This window comes from Fusarium solani (assembly GCF_023522795.1).
Source record: "Fusarium solani strain SB1 chromosome Unknown bctg00000001, whole genome shotgun sequence".
NCBI lineage: Eukaryota > Fungi > Ascomycota > Sordariomycetes > Hypocreales > Nectriaceae > Fusarium > Fusarium solani.
This window is the reverse complement of record NW_027072156.1, coordinates 5,357,750-5,378,628: the sequence shown is the minus strand read 5'-3', so window position 1 is coordinate 5,378,628 and position 20,879 is coordinate 5,357,750. Positions and strand designations below refer to the sequence as shown.

General features: G+C 53.7%; 5 protein-coding genes across 5 annotated transcripts; 2 read left to right on the top strand and 3 right to left on the bottom strand.

The window, feature by feature from the left end:
* Positions 1–10: 10 nt before the first annotated feature.
* Positions 11–3,247, top strand: MRS44_003810 (uncharacterized protein; the record flags this gene model as incomplete). Its single annotated transcript, XM_065623373.1, has 3 exons — positions 11–2,326; positions 2,501–2,751; positions 2,806–3,247. 3 exons carry the CDS (start codon positions 11–13, stop codon positions 3,245–3,247), a joined length of 3,009 nt encoding a protein of 1,002 aa, XP_065479445.1.
* Positions 3,248–3,387: 140 nt separating this feature from the next.
* Positions 3,388–5,856, bottom strand: MRS44_003809 (uncharacterized protein; the record flags this gene model as incomplete). Its single annotated transcript, XM_065623372.1, has 2 exons — positions 3,388–5,461; positions 5,516–5,856. 2 exons carry the CDS (start codon positions 5,854–5,856, stop codon positions 3,388–3,390), a joined length of 2,415 nt encoding a protein of 804 aa, XP_065479444.1.
* A 1,211-nt stretch (positions 5,857–7,067) lies between these two features.
* Positions 7,068–8,233, bottom strand: MRS44_003808 (uncharacterized protein; the record flags this gene model as incomplete). The annotated part of the gene is made up of 3 exons (XM_065623371.1): positions 7,068–7,100; positions 7,313–7,960; positions 8,177–8,233. 3 exons carry the CDS (start codon positions 8,231–8,233, stop codon positions 7,068–7,070), a joined length of 738 nt encoding a protein of 245 aa, XP_065479443.1.
* Positions 8,234–10,444: 2,211 nt separating this feature from the next.
* Positions 10,445–15,277, top strand: MRS44_003807 (uncharacterized protein; the record flags this gene model as incomplete). Its single annotated transcript, XM_065623370.1, has 1 exon — positions 10,445–15,277. One exon carries the CDS (start codon positions 10,445–10,447, stop codon positions 15,275–15,277), a length of 4,833 nt encoding a protein of 1,610 aa, XP_065479442.1.
* A 358-nt stretch (positions 15,278–15,635) lies between these two features.
* On the bottom strand, positions 15,636–20,421 carry MRS44_003806 (uncharacterized protein; the record flags this gene model as incomplete). The annotated part of the gene is made up of 3 exons (XM_065623369.1): positions 15,636–19,807; positions 19,861–20,035; positions 20,206–20,421. The coding sequence occupies 3 exons, from the start codon at positions 20,419–20,421 to the stop codon at positions 15,636–15,638; spliced, it is 4,563 nt and encodes a 1,520-aa protein (XP_065479441.1).
* Between the last annotated feature and the right edge of the window lie 458 nt (positions 20,422–20,879).

The following is a 20,879-nucleotide window of genomic DNA, read 5'->3' as shown; positions in this document are numbered from 1 at the left end:
CTGTGGGTCAATGGACCTGCGGGGTTTGGGAAGACGATTCTCTGCGCCCACCCTCGACACGCCCATCGCCCATTTCTTCTTTACATCCGACCATGAGAGCCGCGAAGACCCCTTCTTGGCCCTACGGTTATGGATCTCCCAGATCGTGTCACGTCATGAGGGTGCATTCGAGCACGTTCGCCAGAAGTGGGAGTCTGACTCGGATCCTGTCGCAACACGCTCCACTGTCATATCGCTCTTCACGCAACTCCTCCACGATATCCCTGGCTGCACGTTCGTTGCCGATGGCCTAGACGAATGTACCTCGTTAAATAACACCTACACTTCGGTTGCGAAATTTCTCCACGATGTTACAAATGCGGTTGCCGGGACGAACGCCCGACTCCTTGTTGTGTGTCGCGACGAGCCCGAGATCCGACGCGCCCTCATAAACGACGCGCGCGAGAGCTTTGTCGAGTACAGGATCATGCCCGAAGACGTCCGATCCGACACTGCCGCCTACTCCCAATCCATTGTCGACAGGAAACTCCCCAATAAGAGCGACGATATCCGGTCGACTCTTTCCGAAGCAATGACCAATCGATGCCAAGGCCAATTCCTCTGGCTTAGGATGCAAGAGGAATCCCTGAGGAGAGGGATGAACAAGAAACAACTTCAGAGCGCGATTGAAAACACGCCAACTGGGCTTGATCATCTCTACGACCGTAACTGGGCTAGAATCACCCGGTTAGGAGAGTGGGAGAAGCACCGTGCATTCGCCCTTCTGCGCTGGACTGCATTCGCACTACGACCCCTGACTGTCTGTGAGATCACCGAAGCCGTCCTTATCGTCGAGTTCGAAGACCTGCCATTAGACGATCTCCCCGATGCGGTGGATGACGATTACGTCGACAGCGAGATAATTGGCCTCTGTGGTCCTCTCTTAGAGGTCAGGAATGACCCCGCCGATCCTTCCGTGGGCCGAAGGACGGTGCATCTACCGCACTTTACCGTCCGACAATTCCTGCTTCGCCAGCTCCCTACGCCAGATTGGATCCAACAGAACGACCGCTTGCAAATTTCTTATGAGAAGGCCCAGAACACCGTCCTCGCTAAGGCCTGCCTTCAGTATGTCAGCTTGCGCCAGGTTTGGGGTGACGGTAGCTATGATCCCCCCTCTCTTGGTCTGTCGTTGCGAAGCTACGCGGCAACGGCCTGGCATCGACATGTCCACTTAGGCGTGCGCAACGAGGCCGAAATAGCCAGGCTCTGCATCAAATTTCTCGACCTAGACAATCCCAACTGGGAAGCTTGGAGATCGTTGATCGAGCCAGGGAAAGTAGGACAAGGAAACAAAGAAGCCGAGGCCATCCCACCTGGTCCGCTCTACTACGCAATAAAGCTGCACTTGAACGACGTGGCAATTGCTCTAGTCACTGAACAAAGCGCGAATGAGAGCAGCAGTTTGGGAAGGTCACCTCTTGGCGTCGCTTGCGCTAACGGGTGTATTGACGTTGTTGGCGTGCTTCTCAAGAAGGGGGCCGATCTTACGGTTTCAAATCGCAATGGATGGACACCTCTGCATGCAGCATCATATAATGGACACGAACATGTTGTCGATCTCTTACTTGATCGTGGTTGCAGTGCGGACCTCAGGGATAAAACAGGTCGGACACCTCTGTCATTTGCTGCTGAGAAAGGGCACGAGTCAATAGTGAGGCGACTTCTCGCTACGAATGGTGTCGATATGAACTCAAGGCGTGTCTTTTATCCCAAGTCTGTCTTTTACGGGGTATGGGTTGATGACAAGGAGGTGGCGAAACTCTTGTTTCCTGTGGATGACAATCCGAGCCTTGGTTATGTTGGCTCCATCTTATCTTCAGCAGATCCTAACCACATCTCACTGGACGATATATTCACGGCTCTCAGTCACCTTAGCCGTGCCGAGGTCGAAGCGATCAAATCTGGTCAAACATCAGTTTTATTGACAGCGCCCGACATCTCTAACACGGTGGAGTTGGTGCTTGCAAGAGACTTCAGTGTTACGGCTGGAACAACTCCGCTCCACCTAGCAGCCCAGAATGGCCATGCCATGGTAGTCGAGACGTTGCTCGAGGTCGGAGGCATTGCTACGGAGCCGGTGGACGAGTCTAATCATACTCCCTTGTTGCTTGCCGCAGCGGCTGGACACGAAGCGGTGGTCAGACTCCTCCTCGGTGCAGATGGTGTCAATCCAAATTTCATGGACGGGGACTATCAGACGCCACTCTCCCTGGCTGTGAGATACGGGCATGAGGCCGTAACCGAGCTTTTGTTGGATAATGGCAACGGAATTTTACAAGATGAAGTGCGTAAGCGAACTTAGACCATGAGATATATGCATACAAAAAGTCTTGAGGACGATTTTGTTTGAAACTCCTGTTTGCCTCAATAAAGTGTGGTGCAAGGAAAACCTCAACGTAAATGACACCGAAAAAGGCGCGGCAGTGGTTTGGGAAAGGAAAGCCGTTGCCGGGAACAGAACGGTCGCACCCGTCGTGGTCGCAGAGATGTGTCGGAGTCAGAGTCGACCGGCCAAAAGGAAACAGTGTCTGCAGCATCTAAGCGATCCAGACCTGATGATGAGACTCCATCGACCATCCTGCCGCAGAGATACGAATTATGCGCCGCTGAGGACATGGGAGAATTGATTGCGCACATGCTAGCGGAGTTGATCGCAAGAAATGACGCGATCCGAACCTCCAATCGTGGCCACACACGATTTCATTCAAGGTAACAGGCGCTGGCAAGACATCTGCATATAAAATCATCTAACACAAGTCGCAGAACTGCTCCCGGTATATCAGTGCGAGACTATCTCCACCGGCTGGCGAGGCATGCGACGCTGACGCCACCCTTGCTTTTGGCCATGTTCTACTATATCGACCGTCTGTGTACCTTGTATCAGGAATTCTCCATTAATGCCTTGACAGTACACCGGTTTCTGATCACAGCGGCTACCGTGGCTGCGAAAGGATTGTCAGACTCATTCTGGAATATCAAGACTTACGCCAGAGTTGGCGGCGTAGCGGTCGCAGAACTGAGGCTGCTGGAGCTTGAGTTTCTATACCGTGTGGGCTGGAAAATTGTGCCCAACCCAGAGATTCTGGTGGTATACTACCATGGCCTAATCGAGCGCACTCCAGGGTACATATTGGGGTCGGAGGGTTCCTCGGAAGACGATATCAACGAAGACGGCGAAGAACGTAACGGAGAGTTGGCCCAATAGAGTCATAACACCGACGATGCACGCCACTCTGCTGCCGGAAATGATATCATGCCACAATGCAAGGGCGATTTCGCCGATTAAGCGACTTATTCCAAGGCTCCAAACAGTATGTGATTTTTGCTCTAATCACTCACATGTGATTATATACTTCTCTCGCCCAGTAGCTCATCGATGCAGTGCTCATGTCCATTGGCTATCGCAGCATTTAATGCAGACCCATATCGGCCTCCCTCAATATTTGGGTCCGCTCCCAAGTCGAGCAAGTATGCCATGGCATCTCGTTGGCCCTTCGCCGCGAAAACCTGTAACGCAGTCCCTAAGGTATCGTCCACTAAATCGACGTTCGCATTACCCTCGTCAATCATCATCTTCACAAATTGTAAGTCATGGTTTTTAGCGACATATGGCAGGAGCCCGGGGATGACATTTGGGTCTGCGCCTGCACCTAGCAGCATCGACAGGATCCCAGCGTCCTGCGTACACACAGCTGCAGCGAGCGGACTGCGTTTCCAAGGATACTCATTCGAACAGGTGATGTTAGGATCCGCCTTGTGTTCCAGGAGGCACTTGACAATCTCAGTACGCTTAAGTGATACCGCCACTTGTAGCGCTGTCCCGAAAAGGTTGCTCTCAGAGAAAAAGCCGGTGTCGTTAACCACGTTGACATCCGGGTTGGCATCCAGGAGCTGCTTGACGGAGTCGAGCGTCCCAGCAGAGCAGGCGTATTGCAGAAGAGTTGGGGCAATATTGGGGTCTGCGCCTGCACCTAGCAGCATCGACAGGATCTCAGCGTCCTGCGTACGCACAGCTGCAGCGAGCGGACTGCGTTTCCAAGGATACTCATTCGAACAGGTGATGTTAGGATCCGCCTTGTGTTCCAGGAGGCACTTGACAATCTCAGTACGCTTAAGTGATACCGCCACTTGTAGCGCTGTCCCGAAAAGGTTGCTCTCAGAGAAAAAGCCGGTGTCGTTAACCACGTTGACATCCGGGTTGGCATCCAGGAGCTGCTTGACGGAGTCGAGCGTCCCAGCAGAGCAGGCGTATTGCAGAAGAGTTGGGGCAATATTGGGGTCTGCGCCTGCACCTAGCAGCATCGACAGGATCTCAGCGTCCTGCGTACGCACAGCTGCAGCGAGCGGACTGCGTTTCCAAGGATACTCATTCGAACAGGTGATGTTAGGATCCGCCTTGTGTTCCAGGAGGCACTTGACAATCTCAGTACGCTTAAGTGATACCGCCACTTGTAGCGCTGTCCCGAAAAGGTTGCTCTCAGAGAAAAAGCCGGTGTCGTTAACCACGTTGACATCCGGGTTGGCATCCAGGAGCTGCTTGACGGAGTCGAGCGTCCCAGCAGAGCAGGCATACTGCAGGAGAGTTGGGACGACATTGAGGTCTGCGCCTGCACCTAGTAGCATCGAGAGTATCTCGGAGTTCTTATGGTATACGGCGCTGTGAAACGCGCTTTTCATCCGGGGAAGAGCCTCGGGGTGAACCGCACACGGATCTGCCTTTGCTTCCAACAAAGCCGCCACGACCTGTACGTGCTGTCTGTCTGTAGCAGCTAGAAGGGGACTACGCGTCTGTCCACCTCCTAGGTTTGGGTCTGCACCAAAAAAAAGTAGTGAAAGGACAACGTCCAGCTGATTTTTCTCCGCTGCAGCCTGGAGAACAGTGGTGCCATCTGGCTCGACCTCAGTTATCTTTGCACCACTCTTAAGGATCTGTAAAAAAATATTTTTATTTCCTGTTCGAGCAGCGACAAAGAGTGCTTTTCCAGGCACAGTCGCAACTGGTAGGCGGCGTTTTGGCCTGGGGCTGGGGTTGCGGTTAGAGGAGGGACTCTCTCGATCCAGTATTGTGAGTTCTGAAGCAAAAGCACGCTGAGGGGTTGGCGGTGTAAAGTTTACCAACCCAGGCTCGTTAGGTTCTGTTGGTATGGATGTTGACTGGTGACCCGAGAAGCTAGGTGCAGAGTGCAGCTCTGCATTAGCCGGCTGATCAACGATGACAGCTGGTGATACTTCCGCTTCAATATCTTGTGGAGCAGCCGGCGTCGGTAAATGATGAATCGTCGACTGGAATGGAGTTTGAACCCGGGGACGTACTACCGTCGCCGATGTCAAGGTGGCCGTTCTTTTCAAATTCGAACGGAGATCCCCGAGTAGAGCGATAATCTCCGTCGTGTCCTTTTTGGTGACAGCAGTTACAAGGCTAGATGTAGAGATATCAGCTTCTGACATGTAAACCGTGGGTGGATTTACTTACGCTGTGGTCGCATTTAAAGTCAACTGCAACGTCTGCACATGGGTGTCCAAACTCTTGCGAATCCTAACCACCTCCTTCTCTTCTATCATCCATCGGAATCTCAACTTGATTGCGTTGATCTTCGTCACTGTGGTCGACGCTCCTTCGAGCTCCTTAGGATAATGTTCAAACTTGCTCAAGGTCGTTTTCAAGCTTGCAAGAACGAGCTCGCAGCTCTCGAGGATATTTTGCAGGTCAATCCTCGCTTCCTGAGCTAAGTCTAGGCCATTTGAATTTCCGTTTTCCAGCGCAGTCTGAAGTTGTTGCAGTACTGATACTAGCGAGGAGACGCCCCTGTTCATGAGGGAAATGGCTTCCGGCGCGGAGGAGAAAGATCGTGCCATGCCATTTAAAGAGACGCAAAGCTTTGCTCCCGTATCAACCAAGGTGGCTACTGAAGCAATAGCGCCGACGAGCGTGAGCGGATCCATCGAAACCTAAGAGGCCAAGAAGAAAAGAGAGGACAGGGTAAGGCGTCATTGTGAAGATTTCCATACGGGATTCCGTTCAGCTATCAGCTGTTATAAAGGGTTCTTCATGTGATCTTTGCGGGGATCAGTGAGTAAGGAGGCTGAGCTCATCGTCACATGCCAAAAGTCGCGTGTCTCCTTTTGCCTCGTCTCCTGTGCACTGTACCAGAGTTAACAAATTTGACTTCCACTGCGCCAATAGAAGTGTTGAAGTGACTACAGAACCTCCAAATACTACCTCTTTATGGATGCTACCGGTACTGAGAACAAATCGTGATGTCAACGAGATCTTCTCGCTCTGGCTCTGGTCCTGGCTCTGACTCTGATTCAATCTCCGGCTCCGCCCTTCCACGGAAGGTTGTTGGCTCGCACGCTGATTCAATTGGGCTCTTACGTCGCCATGCGATCACGGCAAGTGGGGGAGGCCTCGAAATTTCACAACACAGGAATTGTCCATCAGGGCTGGGAGTGCATTTAACGGCAAGACAAGGCGAAGGATACGGGATTACTTTGATCCAGGTACAAAGCATTCAACTTGCCATTCCCCGTGGTCACGTGCCTCATTCTACTCGCCGTCCTCTCCGCTCCTCTTCTAGGTCTGCCATCGCTCCAGCGACCTGCTCAAGGACATTACACAATACAACCAAAGACTCAAGGCCCGAGGTCTAGGCAACGAAGACGCAGATCGAGCAGCCAAGGAGCAGTGTGTCCATCAATCAAAGTTACTTGGCTTGGTTGTGATTGCTTGATTACATAACAACCAACCAAAGTAAAGGAGCCCATAGGTTCACGGGTACCCGTGATTCTATGCTTTGAGAAACTTGTTCCGAAAGGTTCTTCCTTCCGTGCCCTCCCCGAGGTCCAAAAATTAAGCTCGGGCCACTAAATGGTCCGTGCGAGCCGCCTGCACCACAACCGCTTCACCACGATCCCTGCGCCACCTTTTTTTCTCCCCGCCTTATTGCGGATGTCAAGGCTAGACGGCCTAATAGCTCAGCCCGACTTGGACAAATGTGCAAGTGTAAAGTGTGATATCGGTACTCTTAGTTCTCAAAGGCCATAGAGATCTGGATTGTCTGTGCCGTGCAATATCTTTCTGAAAACTGACTAGTATGCGTCAATTTCCATCACTATATAGCGCTAGTCCCTAACATTCTTCCTGTACTCCTAAAATACTACGCCACCCCATGCACATTGGAGCGGCGATGGGGCGCATGGGGTATCCTCAGCCGAAGGCCGTGTGTCCGCGGGCCGGGAAGCTATTACTACTACTGCATTATCTACGTACTGATCCAGTGCCATGGCCATTCTTGGTATTATATATCATGTAAGGACTCCGTGTAAGAACCTGTCGTTTCCTAAGCTCCTGATCCCTCATCTTCATCTTCATGCCATCCGGGGGAGACCCGTAGACCAGGTGATTACGATCAAATGGCGCATCCAACATCAAACCCTCAAGCGTTTTTACACGAGAGACAGCCACGTAGCTTAAACCGGTCTGAAAGTCCCGGCAGGAGAGATCCGTCACGATCATATCTTCTGTGATGCTTTGTGACTTGTGCACGGTAATAGCGTAGCATACGATCAGGGGAAACTGCGTGCGAGCGCAGAGAGTGGCTCCGATGAGAAAGTCTCTCTCAACTGGGAGAATTGGGACAATCTTTTTGCCATCGGGGGTGGTCAGGAACACCGGTCCGTTGTACTTGTCAAACTCCATCATGATAACACAAGGAGGATCTTGGATGGGGTCAGCCCCGGGTGCCCAGCCGATGTCGTAAACCGTACCGCGAGCGCCGTTGCAGAGGCCAACGGGCTGCCAAAGGTTAGACGTCAGCATCAGACGAGCGCCAATGCATATAGGGATCTGCTTCGCAAGGTTGCCCGCCTTGTCATCAGGGGCAGCAGCCGCACCAGGGCCGACGTTCTTAGCTTTGACCTGGACGACTGGCCGGCCGAGGCGGTCGAGGTGATAGTGGTTATTCAGCCCGAAGGGCGTTTGCCTTGAGGAACGAAAGGTCTATGCCCCGCCTCCGATGCCAAAAGAACCCCTCTCATTGGTCGGTTTCCTCGCCTCTCATTGGTTCCGTAGGATCGGGATCCGCGGCCTCCGGTGCACCACGTTCTCTCGGTAACGAGGGCCTTTGAAACTGACTCGGTGGCTGATGCTGCGCGGAACCTCCGGTAGCTGACAACGAGCAGGCTCCCACATGGCCAACCGCTTCATGCTGCTGCCTTCTCGACATCGATGACTCCAGGCGGACGGTAGATCACAAGGCTTCCGCGTCGGACTCTCTTTAGTTGCACGATTTCGCTTCTCGACGATGATGATTATGCTCCTTAATACGGCATTGGTTCCTGCAGTATCCGAGCGGTCCACTAATGGTCCCCTTAACCAACCCACAACCCTTCCTGTATGCCTACAACCCAGACTCTTGCTCAACTGCCGACGTTGCCCTTTGTGGCGCCGCAACTCCCATCCTTCAAGTCGGTGCCACACTCAAGCCGAAACCGTTGCTACCCCGATATTAGCTGATTCCATGTCGGCACTTCGCTTTCATTCACAAGCTTCACAGGAAAAGAACACTACTCCATCCCCTACAGTCACATCTCACTTGTGACATTTGACATACATCACTTTCAATGACGTCTCTGCCGCCAATCGACCTTGCCCATGACCCAAACCCCGCATTCTTCATCTATCCCTTCGAGTGTCGAGGAGCTCGTGGGGGCGCGCTCAACCCAATGAACGATTGACGATAAAGAGTGACTTGATAAGAGACCTAAGTTGCGGCGAAATTTCTCAATAACTAAAGTACTTTGTACCTTTTATGGGGACAGGTTGCCCCACGAGCTCCTCGACACTCGAAGGGATTTGAAACCTGAAGCTTTCCCGGACCGTCGTCCGTCTGGGCTCTGATCTGCCGAACCCCGCACCCCAGATGCTGCGGCCCGCGAGAACTACCCCTGCATTCTATATCCATAGAGACCAAGCCATCGTCACCTCGCCCACTTCCTATTCTGCTCTCCCTACCGCGGCATCTACCATCCCGTTACTTCTAGCGTTCGTCCAGGGTATCCCTAGTTCTTATCCGACACCCACCACTCCCGCGTGTCCATGTCTACCCCCGCTCCCGTCAGCAATGGCCCATCGAATCCTCGCAAGCCCCTCGAGACCAGACGAATACGGGCAGTGATATGTCCATGATGTTTTTCGTCCAGGCAAATTGCCCGTCCGAGTTCGCCTATCAGGACCGGCGTCGCGTCAAGGGGCTCAACGCAGAAACCTGCCATTACCTGTCGTCCAGATGCGCCTGAGTCCGATTCAATCACGGCCCTCGCGTCAGACTCGCCCCGACCGCATCGCAACCGTCATCTCCCAAAAAATTATTAGGAAGTTGTCTAAGAACCCATTGGAACATACCTTACAGAGCATGTCTTCCATCATGCATGCTAGATGCATGATTCTGCAGATGCAAGATTGCGTCTCCATTGCATGACATTTTCACTCTTGCATTTTCATGACCCCTCACTTCCTACACTACCTCGAGGATGCTGCCGGGATTACCCCTGAGAGGGTTCTGGTCTCCCAGCGTGTATATTTATGGCCAACACCAACTCAAAACCAAGGTTTGAACTTGGCTTTTCCTTTTCCAACATATCTCATCTCAATTACCGAACAAACTCCCACAGCCATCTTTCGTTCCTCAAGGCCTTTGCGCAACCCGTGGTCGGGTTGCCTCTCCTGTTACTCAGTCAGAAAAAAAGAGCATAAAACCTTTTCTGATTGGCTAATTGGCATGGTCTGTGCTCAACTCGTGCTTGAATTGGTCAGTTGTCAACGCTAACGACGCCACTACATGGGAAAGCCCGTGATCGTTGACTAGGTAACGCTTTTGGCAAGCTCTCCAGGAGCTTTAAGGTTGTCCTTCAATCAACTCCGGCCTCCAAGCGCGATTCTGGCCGAAGCACCGACATGGCATCTGCTTTCCCTTTCCCGTCAAAACTATTATCCACCAAACCTTACGAGGTTGCTAACGACGTCTCGGCTCACGTATCACCTGCCTCCGGTCGAGCGGTGAAGTGTCCCCTCCTTCCCTGATCGTTCGAACCTAATCAAAACACCCTACAGACAACCTCCCATATCGAGATCTGTCACGCTACGGTACATCTAAGCAAACCCTCGCTGCCCAAGCGGTACCTACCCGGTCGTCTGCATGGGTAAGAGGCGGATAACAATATATGCAGCCGGATGGAGAATGATATACCCCAGGCAGTTCGGAACTGCCATACTTGCAAGCAAGACCTGCCCGAGGTCGAGTTTCGAAGCGTCAAGGACCCTGCGAGGCTTACGAGACAGTGTAGTAGCTGTAGGGCACGCCAAAAGGAGCGAGTGGCCGAATCCCGAGCCGCCGTTGCCGCCATGCGGAACATCGCCTCGAGGCTATCGCCGCGCAGAACGACGAAGAGGACCGATTCTCAGGCTCAATTGACGCCTCCACGGCGAAACGTGCAAGCGCTCGTGTCCATCAATAGCTCACAACCCCCTGCAACGCCTGCTGTATTCCGTGGTCTGGCGCCCGTCCTCCAGGGACTGCCTAGACCTCTGCTGGGCCCATCTACCCCAAGCGCAGCGGAAGGAGCCCTCCCTATCCCTCCCACCTTAAGCCCGCCAAGAGTAGTTCTGGGCACGCCGATTCCTAGTGACACGGCCACAACGGCTCCTATTGTGCTAGGCACGCCTGTGCCACAGGAATCGTTCCCTACCACTGCTTCATTACTGCCACAGGGTCATCGCCGCGGCCGCTATACACGTCAAGGCATCGTGAACCGACGGCCACGGCCACAGCTTCAAGAACGACAGTTTGATCAGATAGTTGATCCACCTTTTACAGGGGACCTTGATTTGCCTGCCCTTAGTGAGGAGGATCGGGCGCTTGTGCGGGAGTTCTATACTGCCCTGAATGACGACAAGATGCATAGTTGCATTCGCTGCCGGGAGCATTGGTTCGATATGAAGAAAAACAGCTTAGGAGTCTGCAGCCGCTGCATTAGTCGAGATAGGGAGAGAACCGCTGACGAGCCCTACTTCTTTAGCGCTGCGAATAACCTTGACTTCGGGGAAGTCCCCGGTAATCTACCTAGCCTAACGATGGTTGAGGAGATGCTGATTGCTAGGGTTCACGTACACGTGAAGGTCCTACAGGTACGTGGCTCTCAGTATAAATACCGCGGCCATGTTGTCCACTTCCTTCGCAATGTTGGTAGGCTATTTGAAGAGCTCCCGGTCCTACCTGAAGAGCTAGATATCGTGCTCCTGCGGCCTCCTAATATGGAGGGCGACCCTCACTTCCAGCAGCAGTTTGCTCGCGATTTCCGGGTACGCCGCTCATGCCTGTTGACCTGGCTGCATTACCTACAGCGCCACCACCCGGGCTATCGCGATATCGTTGTGAGGCAGGATCGCTTGCAACGGCTTCCTCTTGACGGCAGCATAGTTGCTTCCGTTGCTAACCAAGTGGCTGACATACCTGACGGCGAGGCCCCCCAAGGTCCCGTTGAGGAGGATGTAGAAGAGGACCCAGCAGATGCAGATGCATCGGCGATCCCCGATTTGCAGGTTACAGACACCGAATTAAACGCCCTGCAGTCCCGATTGCTTCATGGTACCCCTGACCCTGAGCGTATGGCCGATCTTGAGCATATACCGCCTAACGCGCAGGCTCAACACCAGATGCCACTACCTTCCATTCGCAGGACTCCTATCAACGAATTCAACCGTTCCCAGCCGCTGTTGACGCTCGCGTTCCCCACCCTCTACCCCGACGGCAAGGCCGACTTCGTGGAGCCTCGCCTACGGAGCGTCACGTACCAGGACTACCTTGCCCATGCGATGAGATGGCAAGACGGACGTTTTGCCCGCCATAAGACGTGGCCTTTCGTCGCCCTCAACACGCTGTTACGTGCGCAGGTCAGAAAGCGAAGCAACTACTCAGTCAAGCAACACGAAGGCCGCCGTCAACCCCTTACGCGCGCTGACATAGAGGAAGCGATGGCTAAGCCTGACGAGCCAGAGGCTCAGGCCCTGATCCAGTCGATCACGCGCCAAGCGGCCGTAATCAGGGGCACCCGTCCATATTGGTATAAGCAAAGGAAGGAATTGGAGGCATGTGCCTACAATCTAGGCAGGCCTGGCCTTTTCGTTACAGCAAGTGCGGCTGATTACCACTGGGAGTCCCTATATCGTCATATGCCTCGATTCCAAGAGTGGAAAGCAGCTCCTGAGGCGGCGCGAATGGCTCTATCCCGGCAACTGCTGCGAGACAACGCCCACATTGCCGCTTATCACTTCCATAAGCGATATACGCTCTTTAGGACTATTGTCCTGAGGCAGAAGTTCAACCTAACGGACTTTTGGGGTCGCTACGAGTGGCAGGGCAGGGGTTCCAGTCACCACCACGGCCTATATTGGCTAAGTGGCCACCCGGACTTGGATCCCGATGACAGCCAGTCCCGGGAGCGATTTGCCCGAATCTGGGGATATCACGTATCCGCTGTCAACCCAGAGCCTCAGAGGGTGCAGGCACCTGGGGAAGGGAATCCCTTGATCAGTAATCTATTGGAACATCCCCTTACCGTCCAGTTCCTGTCGATGGTGGTAAACCGCGTGCAGCGCCATCGCTGCAACAACTACTGTATGCAGCTCAGCAAGCATACCAAGCAGGTGGAGTGCCGCTTTGGATTTCCTCACGCGCAGCGCCTGCTAGCCTCCCTTGAAAAGGTTCCTCATTCTAAGCACTGGAGCTTTAGGGGCGAGCGGAACGATAACCAGATGAACCACTACAACCGCTTACTTGCCGTTGCGTGGCTAGCCAATACAGATGTCTCACCCTGCACGAGCCTGCAGCAGGTGATCGATTACGCAGCTAAATACTGCTCCAAGTCGGAGAAGAAGAGTGAGTCTTTTGCCCAGATTGGGAAGGCCCTGATGCCCCGGGTCAAGGACCACAACCCGCTGATTTCCTTCACGTCAAAGCTCCTAAATCAGCTAGTTGCTGAGCGAGACTACTCGAAGCAGGAGGTTAGCCACTTGCTCCTCGGTCTGCCGTTACAAGAGGGCTCACGAACCTGCTTACACATTGATTGCCGTAATCCTGACATGCATTCCCGCTCTTTACGGATTGACGCCGATGAGGTTGACGAGGCGCCGAACGTCTACGAAAAGTACTGTCAACGCCCCGAATCCCTAGAGGACCTGACCTATGTTTCCTTTCTCAAATACTGGAATTTCCACTCTAGGGACCCTTCCAAGTGGAAGCAATGGCAGCCAGGCAACGTCAACGGCAGGCCGCGTGTATTGGTCTACTTTCCTCGCTATCAGGCTGATCCAGAAGGCCAACAGTGGCCAGATTACTGCCGCGTAAAGCTGACATTGAACCACCCACATCGTCGGCATGATGAGCTCCTCATGTTTGACGGCCATCGTTTTAATTCTCACGCTCAGGCCTTCTCCTATTGTTGGCAGCACCACAGTCATGGTGATGACCATTACGGCCGGCCAAAAGAGGTTCGATTACAACCTCAAGAGGATCAGTACGAGGCTCTGCCAGTGGAGGAGGAATTTGATGACGAAGACTGGATCCGTCTCGCCGCCCTTTTACCTGACAACCCCCTTACCCAGGAAGGTCTTGACCTACTTGGCCGCCGCGATATCGATGTCAATTACGACTGGACACGGCATGTGGGCACTTATCCAGAGTTTCGAGACAGCTACTGGAAAGACCTCATCGCTAGCAACCCTATAGCCAACGATGTGGAGGTCCTTGGCCCTAACTGGCGTGACCAGCTCAACCCGCAACAGCGGTTAGTGTACGATACCTTCATGGGTCACTTCCAGGCGCAAAATCCTACTCAAATCCTTCTCCACGTTGACGGCGGCGGTGGCACGGGCAAGTCCTTCCTTATCAAGGTGCTTTCCTCCCACCTTCAGGCGGCTGCCCTGCCCAATCCTAGCCCTATTTGCCGCGTAGCGCCAACAGGCGTTGCGAGTAACCAGATACAGGGCAGCACCATACATTCGCTGCTCCGTCTCCCAGTAGGCGGTGCCTTTACCGACCTTCGCCCAGCTGACGCTGCTGCCCTTCAGTCCCGCCTACGGCACGTCAGGTACCTCGTCATCGATGAAAAGAGCATGCTAGGACTTGAGCAGCTCGGGCGAATTGATTCTCGCCTGCGACAGGCCTTTCCACAGCGTAGCCTCGAGTTCTTTGGTGGTGTGAGCGTCTTGCTTGTGGGCGATTTCTTCCAGCTACCACCCGTCCGACAAAAGCCGCTGTATTCAACCGCCAGCACTGGCCTGTCTTCGTTGGAAAGGAGAGGACAGGTGGCCTACCGGCTGTTTGACCGCACCGTCTTCCTGACCACGGTACAGCGCCAGGCTGGTGATGACCAGGCCCGGTTCCGTCAGGCCTTGCAAGAACTGCGTGAAGTCAAGTTATCTATACCCTCCTGGGACCTCCTTAGCAGTCGGGTGCAGGCCAAGCTAACACAGAGCGAGGTTGACAGATTCAAGGCCGCTATGCGGGTGTATTCTACAAAGGCCCGCGTTAACGAATACAATTACGAGCATATGGTGCACCTTAACGCCCCGGCAATACAGGTGGAGGCAAAGAACCAGGGCAAAGGCGCGGGGCAGGCGGCAAGCGACAACGCTGGCAATCTATCCAACAAGTTTGCTGTTGCTAGAGGCGCCAGGGTAATGCTCACAACTAATTTGTGGCAACCAGCTGGCCTGGTTAATGGCGCCCAGGGTACGATATATGATGTCGCTTGGAATGAAGGCGCCAACCCGTGGCAAGATCCCCCGGACGTTATCATGGTGGACTTCGATAACTACGACGGACCGCCGTATCTGACAACTGACGAGGGCAGGAAAATCGTACCCATCCTTCCCGTCACGCGTGATTTCCTAGTGGGCAACGAGACCTGCTCTCGCACCCAGTTTCCCCTGATCGTGGCATTTGCCATCACTGTTCACAAATGCCAGAGCCTAACGAAGGATCAGATAGTTACTGACCTCGCTACACGCGACTTCCAGGCCGGTATCAGTTATGTTGCAGTGTCACGAGTTACCTCGTTGCAAGGCCTACTCCTCGAGGCGCCATTCGACCGTCAGAACCTCTATAACCACACGCCCACGGAAGGTTTATACGCCTGCGTTTCCTACGTACTGCGATTATGGCTCACTACAACGTAGGGATGAAGATGCGCCTTGCTGACCAACAACGCCGTCAGGCTCAGCAGCTGATCGATCCGCCATATCCACCACGGTACATTGACTAAATGACGTTTTCCTATAAGCTACAGGGAAGGGGGAACTCGATATACGGTATATAGTTGATTGGGCCTGGAAGGAAGTGGTAGAGGGACCCCTATGTCTATCAGTCAACTCCCTTACTACAGGTTTGAAGTGGTTCTGATAGCTGGTTATCGCCACAGTCGAAAGGGGGCCTCCCAGAAGAGTTTAATAGCAGGTAGACGGTATTTACCCTTCGGGCTGAATATTCAGCCGTTAAGCCCCTTGCCTTGGCAACTTAACGGGTGTTCGAAGTATTTTACTCGTTCACCCTATCTTTGGTAGCGTATACTCGCAGGGCGCTGGAAAACCTCGCGACCTCTCGATCGTCTAGCTTTGCCTGCACGCGGGTGGACAGGAGCTTCCAGGACTCCATAGATAGTTGGAGCAGCCGCAGTTCCCCGAGAGCTGTGCGAAACGCCTCCTGGTCGTCGCCGCGCTGCCTCTGAACAACCTTCAAGAATACTGATTTATCGAAGCGCCTGTATGCGTTCCTGCCCTTGATCTCTACTCCCTGCACCTCTTTGTCGTAATAAAGCGGCTTCTGTAGCACAGGGGGAAGCTGGAAGAAGTCACCAACCAAGAGGATGTTCAGACCGCCAAAGAACTCCTCATTCCTATTCGGGAACGCCTCGCGGAGACGGTCATCGATCCACGATAGCTGACGCAGTCCTAGCATGCTCTTCTCATCGATGATGAGGTACTTGATATCCTTCAGCTTCTTCTGGAGCTGGGTCTTATCAACGGGAGATAGAGGCTTGAAGTCCTTATTGATTGGGAGGTGTAACAGGGAGTGCAAGGTAGTGCCCGATATCTGGTTTCCTGCGACGCCCGTTGGCGCAGCACGCCAAACAGGTGTCCCCCTCCCCCCTGTCGCGGATTGGAGGTGCGCGGAGAGCAGGTTAATGAGGTATGACTTGCCAGTGCCGCCTCCGCCATCCACATGGAGTAGCAACTGAGAGGGATCCTGGGTCAGGAAGTGGCCCATCACCGTATCGTATACTATGCGCTGCTCTGGATTTAGGGAATCGCGAGCCTCCAAGGGCTGATCATCCACATCAAGGTCAAGGGTGTTTTCCGCTTTGCGTTGCTTCCAGTAGTCGCTGTTGAGAATGCCATCATCGGCATACCGCCCAACATGAGGGGTCCAATCGTAATTGATGTCAATGTCTCGGCGGCCGAGGATGTCGATGTCCTCTTCCTCCAGTGGGCGGTCAGGTAGCATGCGGGCGAGTTCATGCCAGTCCTCCTCCGCGATGGGCTCCTCATGGATCTCAAGCTCAAATTCATCCTCCTCTGCTGTCAATTCATCTGTATCTGGTTCCCCATAATGATCGTCCGCATGGGTATCATGGTGCTGTCTGCAGTGCATGTACGCAGCCGTGAAGGAATCGAACCGCTGCCCGCCCACAACGAGCAACTCTTCTGGAGAGCGATGTGGATGAACCATCATCAATTTAACACGGCAGAAGTCGTTAAACTGGGAAGAGGCCTCCATAGACTTGTATCGAGGGAAGTAAGACAGGACTCTCTTCTTCGCTTGAGCAGCGAGTCTCCTCCACGTGTTGAGATTGTACGATTGCAGGTATTCGAGATAGGTTATATCCTCATGCTGGTCCTTTCTCTCTAGATATTTCCTGTAGCTGCCGATGGCCTCGTTGACATCTCCGTCCACACGATACGAACGTGCCTGTCGCTCTAACGGACGGCAGTCCACGGTGACAACCATACGGGTGCCTTCTTGCAGCGGAATGTTAAGCAGCAGATGGGAAATCTCCTGCGCCGAGTAATCTCTCTCGGCAATCAACTTGTTCATCAGGCGAGAGGAGAAGGACAACAGGGGCTGAACGTGCGATGTGTGAGGCAAGACCTGGTCTGTAAGCCTGGCGAAAGACTCGGTCTTCTTCTCAGATTTACTGCAATACTTCGCAGCGTACGTAATAACCGCCTGTAAGCTGGTGCAAGGAGATATGTCGATATTGGCTAGCCAGCCTAGGATAATCGCAGGATTGAAGTTATTCATGAGGCTGTCATTCCGGGCCGCCTCAAAGACATAGTACGACCTGCCTTCCTTCCTGATCACTGCGGCCAGCTCCCGCAAGGCACGAGGGAAGTCAAAACGACACTCCCTCTCTGGATTGGCAACGTTTGCCGCCTCGATATCCGCAGCGGCACCTTCCATGTCCCTCGCCAGATCACCGGTTCTCTTCCTCACGCGCAAGCAGTACGTGGTATTGCACTTGTGGCGCTGGCAACGGTTGACGATTTGTGAGAGCCGCAGGAATGTCATCTCTATGCTCAGGGGATCCACGCTCAGGGGATTACCCTCACCCTGAGGCATAGTCCTACTCGGCTCAGGGTTAATGGCAGTGACGTGGAATCCCCATGTGCGTGCAAATACATCACGAGCCGCTTCGTCCTCCATGTCGGCCCCTGGACAATTATCCATCCAGTACAGGCCGTGGTTGTGTGGGCTACCACGGCCTTGCCATTCGTACCGATCCCAGTAATCTGTGATGCTGAACTTCTTACTTAGCACGATATCCCGAAAGAGGGTGTATCGGCGGTAGAAGTGGAAAGCAGCAATGTGAGGGTTCTGCCGCAATAGGCGGCGCGATAGAGCCATCCTCTCCGGCTCGGTGGCGGCTAACCAGTCGTCATACTGGGGCATGTGCTGGTAGAGACTCCGCCAGTGTAAATCTGCCGGGCTAAACGTGATGAATGCACCAGGACAACCAAGGTTATAGGCATAGGCCTCGAGGTCCTGCCTCTTTTTGTTCCAGAATGGACGCGTACCGCGAATAGACACCGCATGCCTTGCGATCGAGTTGATCAGCGCCTGCGCCTCGGGGTCCTCGCTGTGTTCCAGCGCCTGAATAAGTTGCTCTCGCGTCAGCGGCTGCTGTCTCCCATCATGTTGCTTCACGAAGAATCTGGACCGCGAACGTGCTTGTGACCGCATTAGCGTGTTGAAGGCGACGAAGCGGAAGGTCGGGTGGCGTGCAAAACGCCCGTCGTGCCAGCGCATCGCGTGCTCGACGTAATCCTTGTAATCAATGGAGCGCAATCGAGGTTCAACAAAGTCGGCTCTACCGTCAGGAAAGAGGCAGGGAAACGCCAAGGAGAGCAGGGCATGAGAGCGATTGAACTCATTAATGGGTGTGTGTCGTATATTCGGGAGCTGCAGCTCGTGTTGCGCCTGCGCCTGGAAGCTTGTGGAAAGCTCTGAATCAGCTTCCGACTCTCCGGCGAGAATAGACCGCAGAGCATCGAGCTCCGTGTCCTTTGCCAACAGGTCTGGCACTGCAGCCTCGTCCTCCAGGTCAGGCTCTGCCTCCTGATCTTCCTCGGGTCCAACATCCGCAGCCTCCACCTGACTCTGGGGGATGGCATCCAGGACATTGCCATCTTGGGGCAATTGATTTAGCCTCTCTTCGTCGATGACGACGCATCGATACCCAGGATGATGGCGCCGGAGGTAGTCTAGCCATATGAAAACCGGCTGGCGGCGGACACGGAACTGGCGGGTGAATTGCCGACTAAGATTTGCGTGGGACGACGTATTGGCAGGACGTAGTAATACAATGTTCAACTCCTGCGGCAGAAGCGGGAGCTGGTTGTACACTAAGCCAACCTCACGGAGAAAGTGAACTACGTGCCCCCGATACTTGTACTGCTGCCCTCGCACAAGCATAATGTTCACGTGGACGTGAACACGAGCAATCAAAGACTCTTCGGTAGGCGTAAGCTGGGGCAACCGGGCCGGTACAGGGCCAAAGTCGAGCTGATTATCCGCAGAGAAGAAATACGGCTCGTCGGGGCGGCGTTTCTCATCTTTTCGATAACAACGCGCACAAATGCCATCGCAATCGATCTTCATCTGGAACCAACACTCCTGGCATCGACTGCAAAACTGCATTTGGTCATTATCCAGCTTTGTCCAGAACTCGCGGAGGATTGCCTTATCGCGACCAGTCAAGGCGCAAGCCTCAAGGTCGCCATTCCACACCGGATCTTGCGCATGAAAGACCGCCGATTCTTCAGGTGGAATTATCACTGGACTCCGAATACGTCGTGGCGGCATCGATGATCGAGTTTGTGTTCGAGATTTTCTTGGTCGCCCTCCTGTACCAGGGGCAGGACCACGGCGACCACGCCTTGGCTGTGCGGAAGGCTGCCGCAAGCGATGGCGAAGAGGGCTTCCATCCACGCAATCATTATCGTCGTTCTCGTCTTCGTCCCCTAGATCGGAATCAGACTCTACCCCTAATTGTTTGAGGTACCTCCGTGGTCGAGCAGGTGAAAGCAGCAAGTTGAAATAGTCATCGGCGTCAATATCAGATTCAGAGAACTGTCCCCTGTCATCCCCTTCCTTGATTATCCCATCCCCATCTAGAAACCCACTCGGTCGTAGTTGATCTTGACTCCCATCTACGTTCCGTGGTTAGCCTGAACAAACTACTGGGGCCACAGAACAAGGATACCTTCTCCAGGACCCTCAAAATCTTCCAAGAAGCCAAGTTGAGATATTGTGGGAGTCAGTGACACAGTCTCCCCTGCACGGCGTCGTGAACGATGGTCGCGCTGGATAACAGCCAGCTTGGCCCTCGCCCCAGCCTTCAAGGAATCATCTTGCGAGTCCTTCCCCCCTTGTGGAACCTGGTGGCCAAGTAAGAGTAATCCACACCAGGTGTGCTGCTTCGAAGAGTAGATGGATCAGAATGTGAGACGAGTGGATGGGTCGTTGGCTGCACAGGCGGTGACGGAGCTAGAGCCCGGAAGAGCCGCGAGCTTTGTTGGGTTGGTGGAATTGGCGTCCCTAGCACTACATGCGGCTGGCTAATTGACTCTCCGAATAAACTCCTAGCTGTATGAAGTTGCCGTAGCTTCTCTGGCGATGTAGGCTGGGTTCCGGATCTCTCGTTGGGGGGCGATAGGCCAGCATCTCCTTCGGTTCTCTTCGTGGCAGGTCTGCCAGGTGAGGATGGACGAAGTGCAATGTTCCGCAGCGTCTGGAGCACGACTTTGGATCTAGAATGCTTCATTTGATGAGGGTTAAGAGACTTATAGACGAGGAAGGCAGAACTTACATGAGAAACGCGCTGGTTACGGCAGTCTATGCATTGCTTAGTTTGCCTAGCAGACTGCCTCTTTGCTCTGAAGGCACTCTCCGGTCTCTCCTCCCCACAACGAGCACAAACAACGAAGAGTAAATCAGTAGAGAGCTCTTCGGGGTTGAGACCGAAATCCATTACTCAATCAACGAGGCCATGTCGAGACCTGTCGAATTGGGGAGATGAATTGAACGCGTGGTACTGGCACAGTACTGAGTAAACAAACAATTCCAAATGGACGTAAGCTGCCGGCAATCCGCGTGAGCCTTTTGGGGGCCAGCACCGATTGGCCCCACTCTTTTGGTGCCATCAGCCAGTTGCGCGTTCTTTCGCGGCTGGCCATACAAAATCTGGACCAATCAGATTCCGAGAAACTTATTTATCCCTGT